The sequence below is a fragment of the Blastomyces dermatitidis genome, assembly GCF_000003525.1.
Source record: "Blastomyces dermatitidis ER-3 genomic scaffold supercont1.9, whole genome shotgun sequence".
NCBI lineage: Eukaryota > Fungi > Ascomycota > Eurotiomycetes > Onygenales > Ajellomycetaceae > Blastomyces > Blastomyces dermatitidis.
In genome coordinates, this window is record NW_025544782.1 from 1,255,434 (window position 1) to 1,263,923 (window position 8,490).

The 8,490-nt window shown below is 32.6% G+C and overlaps 1 protein-coding gene across 1 annotated transcript; it reads right to left on the reverse strand.

Annotated features, from left to right (window-relative positions):
• Positions 1-7,075: 7,075 nt before the first annotated feature.
• Positions 7,076-7,925, reverse strand: BDCG_17589 (uncharacterized protein; the record flags this gene model as incomplete). Its single annotated transcript, XM_045426694.1, has 2 exons — positions 7,076-7,095; positions 7,628-7,925. The coding sequence occupies 2 exons, from the start codon at positions 7,923-7,925 to the stop codon at positions 7,076-7,078; spliced, it is 318 nt and encodes a 105-aa protein (XP_045282221.1).
• Positions 7,926-8,490: the final 565 nt, after the last annotated feature.

The window sequence follows — 8,490 nt, forward strand, 5'->3', positions numbered from 1 at the left end:
AGAATAAAAAGATTGTTAAGAAGAGAGAACTGTAAGAACTTTCTTATCTCAGAAGCTCACAGAGTCTTTACAAGATTAAAATAGATATTTATAAATACAGTGATACTGTTTTACTTTGATTTCTTGCTCTTAATCAGATTGAAAACAGATATCTTCTTCTTTGTAATTTCAGAAATAGTCTCACAACTACAGTTAAATGAGAACTGAGTTTCAGTGACCTTTTTCTTATGAAAGATTCAATCTGCAGAGATCAACTATGACATTCATGATCAGAAGCTTCTTATAATAGTGAAATTATTTCATCACTAGTGTCACTACTTTGAGAGTCTTATGACAGTGATTACTGTTAGAACTGATTATAACAGCTTATAACAGTTTACTTCAATCAAGAAACTCTCACAGTAACAGATTTACTGAGCTCAGAGACTGAGTAAGTTCTGATTCAAGATAGAACATATCAAGAGAACTAAGAACTCAGCAGATGAATTCTCTCACAGATCAGACTCTATTAAGAAGATCAGAATAACAGATACAGAGAGACTAGAGAAGACAGAAAAGCTTTGCAGAATACTCAGACTGAGTGTTATAAAGAGATTGACTGAAGAGTCTCTCAATTCTCTGTAAGAGAAGAGAGAAGAGAGAGAGAAGAAGTCTGTACAACTACTCTCTATAACACTGAGAGTTAACACTCTGAGAATCTCTGCAAGAATTCTTGAAGAGAGTATCTATAATCTGAAGAGTTTGTAAGCTTTGAGAAGTGCTGTGAAAGACCTGATGTAAGAGAAAACAGAGTATAAGTCTTTATAAGATCTTCTATTCAGATTGTCTGAACTACAACTGAAGAATGAATATACTTAGTATATTTAGAAACTGCTTATAACAGAGATCAACTCTGCAGAAACAAAGAATTGAAGAGACTTAAATAATCTCTTGTAAAGAGAGGGTCAGATTTATGTGTCTATGAATAAGTTTCTATGTATAGAACTTATTAAAAGATATCATGACTCTTCTCTAGCAGGTTATTTTACAGATACTAGAACTCATGAGTTACTTATAAAGAAATACTTCTGACTGAAGATGTGAGAACTTATGAAGAAGATAGTGAATTCTTATACTCTTTATCAGAGTTTGTAGATAGTATGATTCAGATTATATGAAGAACTTACTCCTCTACTTATTCTGTGAGAATCTTGAGAATAGTTAGAAATGAATGCTCTTGTGAGCCTCTCTGAAAGCAAGAACATATATAATACCTGCTTTGACAGTGTGCTGATAATAGTGAATTGCTTTATCAAGATAGCACACTTTATACTCACTTACAAGAACTTGAAGTCAAAGAATTTGACTTATATCTTTGTCTGTGATGTGATCTGATTGTATGAATTATCTATGAATATTATCTCAGATAGAGAATTAATCTTTGTAGAAGAGTTCTGATCTGATCTGATAACTATACTGAAGATCTTGTAAGATCTAAGCACAGCTTTTCATCAATAGATAGATGATTAGATAGAATATCTGATAAGTATATTGAAACAGTATCTGCAGTACTTTGTCAATTACAATCAGAATAACTGAGTGCATTGATTATCACTCACAGAGTTCATATATAATAACTTAAAACATGTCAGCATAGATAAAACTCTCTTTGAGATACTCACTGAGACTCATCTGTGAATAATCTTGATGAATCTGCAAGAGTACACTATAGAGTGTGATGATATCTGTGAATAAGCTGAGAGAATTCAGAAGATCTGGGAGAAAGCCTGTGAATTCTTAAGAAAGACTCAAGAGTATCAGAAGAGATACTATGACTTCAAGTATATTATAAAAAGCTTTAAGAAAGATAATAGAGTCTGACTAAGTCTAGAAAACATCATTATATAAAGATCTAGTAAGAAGCTGAATCTCTTATAAACAGAGTCTTATAAGATTGTGAAGAAAGTTAGCTCACAGTTCTATAAATTAGAACTGTTATCTGAATTACAGATATACAATATTTTTCATATCTCTTTACTTCACAAATATAAGAAATTCTTAGAAGAGAACTCTGTGACTCATCACTCTGTCTGTGAAGTACTAGAGAGTGAAAGAGAATATCAGGTCAAAGAAATTATTAACTTAGAGAAGTGAGATTATAAGCTCTGATTCAAGGTTCAGTGATAAGAGTATTCTGATAAGATGAATAAGTTCACTTGAGAATCATTCAGACAGATAAGATATCTGCAGAAGCTAAGACATGACTTTTATACTATGAATTCTGATAAGTCAGAATAATGCAGTCTTCACTAAGAATCTGATTATAATAAAGATATTAACACTGTCATTTGTAAATTCTAGTCTATAAGATAATGAGTTTCTACTGAGATGAATAGTCTGCAGTGTATGTAAGAGAAGAAGAAATCATATTCTTATTAAAGCTAAAAAAAAACAAGAAAATAAACAGAGCTGTGAACACAATTTAGAGATTAATAAAGAAAAAATAAAGAAAACTCATACTCATATTCTCAATATCTGTGACACTCAATTCTCTCACAACTATCAATTTTTCTCTTTAAAGAAGCAGAGAGTATTATATCTGTGATACAGATAATTATTGCATTTAACACAAAGATTATCAGAAATGCACAGACTTCAGAGAAGTCAGACATCAGAGTATATACAGTTGTAACAGAATCTTGAGAACTGATCATCTGCATGTGTGATCAGATATTTCTCATAAAGCTGTATTCACTCTCTCAGTTGTGCTGAAGTATTCAGCCTGAAAATAATTGAGATGTAAAGAGAGAGTTCATCTACTCAGATTAACTTCTGTCACAAATTCATGATATTCACATTATCTTGATTACTCAGATTTTATGAGTACTCAGAGACTCATCTCTCATTGATAATGAGATTGTAAAAATGTATCATAATGTGAGAATCATTGATGAGAAACCTAGACATATTTGCATATATCTAATCAGAGATTGTGTGAGCAGAGAGAGAGTGATTATAGATCTGCAGAGCTGTAGAAGACACTGATAACACTGAGAGCTTTGTAAGAACTGTTAGCTAGAATCTGTAAGAAATTACTTATAAGAAGACTTACAGCAAAGAAGAGAACTGTACTGCTTGAAGTCAGAGACTGATCTGAGAAAGGCATGAGATTGACTGCTGGCCTGAAGATTGAGTGCAGTGACAGAGCTGAGAGAGATGAAGATACAGTTATAAACAGCAGTATCTCTGCTTCATCAGCTGATAAAAAGCAATCAGAGAAGTCACAGAGATGCTCATAAGAAGCTCAGCAGCAGACAGACATTATTTATAAAGATATTAAAATTGAAAAAATTTTTTATTCTTGAGAAGTTCTTGAATCAATATATAGATATTGTTAGAAACACTCTCTCTCTGTCATCTGAATGAAAACACTTCACAGATGAATGAGAATACTCACAGTTTATAAGAATGAGAGCTGTTATAGAAAAAGAGAAAAGAAGATAAGATTCTACAGACAGATCTGGGATATTTATACTACTTTAGAGAGATTTACTTACACTGTGAGTAATTCTGTGAAACAGCTAGATCACTCTAGTAAATAAGAATGATTGTGAATTGCAGACCTGAATCTTTCTATGTAACTATAAAGAATGATTGCAGATCACAGATATCTTGATTCTACAATTCTACAGAGTTGATGAAAGAATGAAAAATTTCTCACAATTCTACAGTGTCAAAGAACAATGATTTATAAGAATGAGTGAAAGATTAACTTACAAATACTTCTCTTTAATGAGAGTGATCTCACAGACAGTGATTCATCTGTGAGATGAATCTATGTGATGATTATACAAGAATCACATGAAAATAGTTAAGAGTTAACTGAAACTCTTCTGTATGAAAGATGTGAGATGAATCTGTGTAATAGTCAGAGAAGAATCTGTAGATTATAAAGAATCTCATGAAATAAGAAACTGAGTAACAGACTCTTTTCTCTTTATAATAATAAGGAATTTTTTCTCACTGAGGTTTTTTTTATAGATGTGAAGAATTTTTAGTGAGTATCACTGCAGTGCTGAGCTGATTCTATGAAGTCACTCAGTGAAAGACTTTATGAATAAAGCCTTAGAGAGAAGAGAATATGTAAGAAATTTCACTTCTTATGAATTCTTTACTTCTATTTCTATCTCTCATATAATCAATAGAGCTAGTGGCCCTTGGCTACACACAACTATATAGACTGGAGTTCGCGAATACTATTCACAACTCAGCTTAAATGCTATTATACATTTAATCTCTACATTTTATCTTTCTGCCATGAATACTTCTAGTAGTTAACAGTACATATCACGCCAAGCTGCAAACACCCGAATAATCGCCTGCGAGCACTTATTCTTACATGAGATCAGATCTTCATGCTTTACTATTTGAATATTATAAACAACTGAGAGAACAGTGTCAATTGCAGAACACTGTTTTCTATCTCTCATTTATTCACTGAATAAAAGAGAATTACTGATAGAGCTTATAAAAGATAGTTGAGTAGCTATTATCTTTTCTAAAATCTGTTCTAGACAGTTCAATAGAGATATTACTTTATATGACTTGAGAATTGAAGTTTTTCTATTAGGTTTTATAAGAATCACTTCAGTGACTTCTCTCCAGCATTCAGAATAATATTCATTTTTCAAGAGATTGAAAAAGAGCTCAAAATATTCATTCTTTAAGTAGAAGTATGTATTTGAAATAATCAAGTGATTAATTGAATCAGGCCCTGCAGCAGTTTTAACTGAACTTGAGAAGATAGCTGACTCTAATTCATCTTGAGTAAGATTAGGTCATTCTCAGTCATTTTCATTAATATAGTTGAGAAGTGATATATTCTCTATCTCTGAATCTGAATCTGATGAGTTTTGAAAGAGAGTTCTTATAAAAGCTTGACATTTTTTCTCAAAAGAGTTTGCTGTATATAATTCATTCTGAAACTTATATTCTAAGATTAGAAGTTTTGCTACACTTCTTGTTTTAGTATAGTTAAAAGCTTTATAAACTTTCTTTTCTTATACTTCTTTAAGAAATATATTTCAGCAGTCTATTTTAGCTCTTTTAATATCTGAAAAATATTCATTTCTGACAGTTTTGAACTCTTTATCAGAAATTATATCATTCTTTCAATCTCTTCTAGCAGTAGTCAATTGTTTTCTTTTAAATATGATATTCTCATTTCATCAAGATTTTGAATACTCAGAAGACTTTCTCTTTGAAATATTATCTTTAATACTTGCTAGAATAATAGATGTAATGAGCTTCACTCTATTCTCAAGTATTTCATTTGAGATATCTTGACCAGAATTTCAATATAGTTCACTCTATCTTTCAGATTTTAACAGTTTTATGCTTTCTTCAACTGCCTTTCAGTCAGCTTTTTCAAAGTTAAACTGATTAGAGAGAAGAGGATTTTCATTCATTTATTTCTCAGTCAGTTCAATATTAAATTAAATAATCTCATGACCTGATTCTGATGTCTCATTTGAATCAATAAATCAGTTTACAAGTCTTTTTTTCATTAGATTTTGTGACATGAAGATTAGATCTATAATAGATTTCTGTTTCATGTCTTTTCTAAAGAATGTTTGTTGATCAGACTTGTTAACTAAATCTATTAAATGCTCAAAGATTCATTCAATCAGATTATCAGCTCTTACTGCTCTTTTACATTCTGAATTTCATTAGAAATGATATGTATTGAAATCTTCTACAATTATAGAGTTTCTTGATGAAGTTATGTTTAGAAACTCTCTATTAATTGTTCAGATGTGCCCCGGTGGCCGAATGATTAATGCGGCCACCCAGTAGCACCTTGGCGTGGGAAACCAAGGCGCGTGGGTTCGAAACCCGCAGGGGATACATTAAATCCGGAACTCAAGCACCTCAGGTTTCTAATAAATACAGAGGTGTACAAATCGCTTCAATGAATTGCTCTATGTTCCTGGGCTGGAAAGTTATTATCGCATGTATCTAATTGTCACTCCTTTGTATTTTCTATGTTCTTGTTATCTTGATGTGATCTCAACACCTGTATTTCCTCCTGTATAACCAACACTTGACCTGTATTTAACATCACGCAAGGACTCATCATAAGCTCCGCTTGCATATGAGTATAATGGAAGAATAATAATAATAATAATAATTATTCAGATGTTATTATTTTTCTTCAATAACTTTTCATTATAGATATTTATAAGCTGTATAGTATCAAACTCATTCTCTTTATCTATAATATCACTCATCAGAATATCAGAGTCAGACATGATATTAAATCTTAGATTAAATTGATATCTTGATCTCTTTCTTTCATAGATCACTACTCTTGACTTTATCTCAGACTTTTGAGATATAAAGCAGTAGTAGCTTGAATGAGAAATAACATATTTTTACTCAGTATCAAAATTCAGCTTCTGAAGTAGTACAAAATCAACTTTTTATTCAAATACAATTTGAAGACAAGAATAAATGCAATTTGAGTTTCTATTTACATTATTTTAAATAAATATGATTTTTGAAGAGTTTTTAAACTTTTTTTGTTATTTTTGTTATATATTCATACTAAAAGAGAGTAGAGTAGAATCTAATCACTATTATTAGATAGTAGATTATAACTATTCTGAAAAGTAGAAATCTCAACTGCTTGCATTATATCTAGTTTATTATCAGAGTCATTTCTCAATTCTCTAATCTTAACAGAAGTTTGAGAATTCAAATTCTATTTACATTTAGCTGAAGAATTGAAGTTTGAAGATTTAGATAGTTGAGAGTTTCTTCTTTTTAAGCTTACAGTTGTGAGTTTACTGACTTGACTATTCTCTTCAGTTGTGGTTCGGAAGAACGTACGACCGTCGGATAATAACGCGGCCGCTTCCGAACTACTAGCGTACGCGTACGAGTGTAAAGGGGCCATAGCGGCCGCTAATTAATTTAGTGTACAATATTACAATATAAGAAGCCAGTGTACACCTGTAATTGTACACTGGCTTTCTGCAACCTTTGAATCATATCTGATAGCATGTCTAAAAACTGGTGAGAAGTGCAGGCTTCTTCAGAGTGTGATAATTCTGTCTATGAAGTGATTTGTAGTTATCATGTCAGTGTGGTTCTAGAACATCTCAAAAGATAGTGTACAAAGAGCAGTGAGTGAAAGAGTATCTGATTAATACTGCTTCACTTGTTGAAGAAAAACTCCACACTCAGGCAAATGCCACATATGTGAACAGATGAGATGTGAGAAAAGAAATGAAAGTAGTGAATCAGATTCAAAGAAGATCACTCTTCACTCAAAGAAATAAAAGAGAGAGATACATTTACTTCAAGAACTCAGAAGAACTGAAGAAAAGATGAAGCTTAAAGTCAATTTAAAACTGAAAAGAAAAGTCAAGCTAGTAAATCTACAACTGTAAGCTTAAAAAGAAGAAATTCTCAACTATCTAGATCTTCAAACTTCAATTCTTCAGCTAAGTATATAATATAAGCAGTTGAGGACACAACCGCTCCACCACGAACTCGCTCGATTTTTCGAATAAGAACCCGCCGATAGATCCATCGAAAAGCCCTCGATCATACGAGCATTTTGACCCCATCGCCGACCGCATACCCCGTGTGGTGGTGGAGTTATCCAGCCAAACGTGAACCAGACGTCGTTCGGAACTCCTGCGTGGGATTATCCCCCATTCTCCCCTACCACACCACAACCCCGGGCCAAATTGCCATACAAATTGTAAGGTGAAGAGACCTAGCCGCATGCACCAATCTTCTCGATTTTGGAAGATCCCCGATCTGTAGTTGTGGAGATATCTGAGAAGCGACCTCCGCGAAAACCCTGTCCATCTTTGATGTTCCAAAACACCAACGCCAAGTCCCACCCTCGTACCGCCCTTCTCAATCTGGCCCATCCCCGGCAGAAAAATACAAAACGATACCTCGGCGATAATATCAAGCACATAATCAACGGACAACGAGTCAACAGCACATCAACAACTATAAAATCAGTATACCCCAAGGTCTGACTGAGCCTTTGATCCCTGCACAGTGAGATATATTAAATCTAGTTTTAATATCTCAATATTCAATAGATTCTGCAAGGGATTGAGAACAGCAACACTAGGTTTCTATTGAATTTGAGAATTAACTCTATATTGATATAATCATTGACAAAGTCTTCTATTTTGAGATATAAATAACCAGTTCCTCTACATCCCGCTGGCAATATTTATATTATCATATAGAAACAGACTTATATTCTCTATAATATCAAGACTCTGAAGAGGGAAAGTCTTGATAGAGAGTATACAGTAGTGCATATTTTAGCAGTTTCTATCTCATTCTTCTACAGCAGTCAATGCATAAAAAAAAGATCTTAGAAATAGTTTTTTACTTCTCTTGAAAAAGTAAGGTGTTTTTCTCTGGGTTTTACACAATATTCTTACAAAGAATTAAAAACAGAGCTGTTTTCTGTCA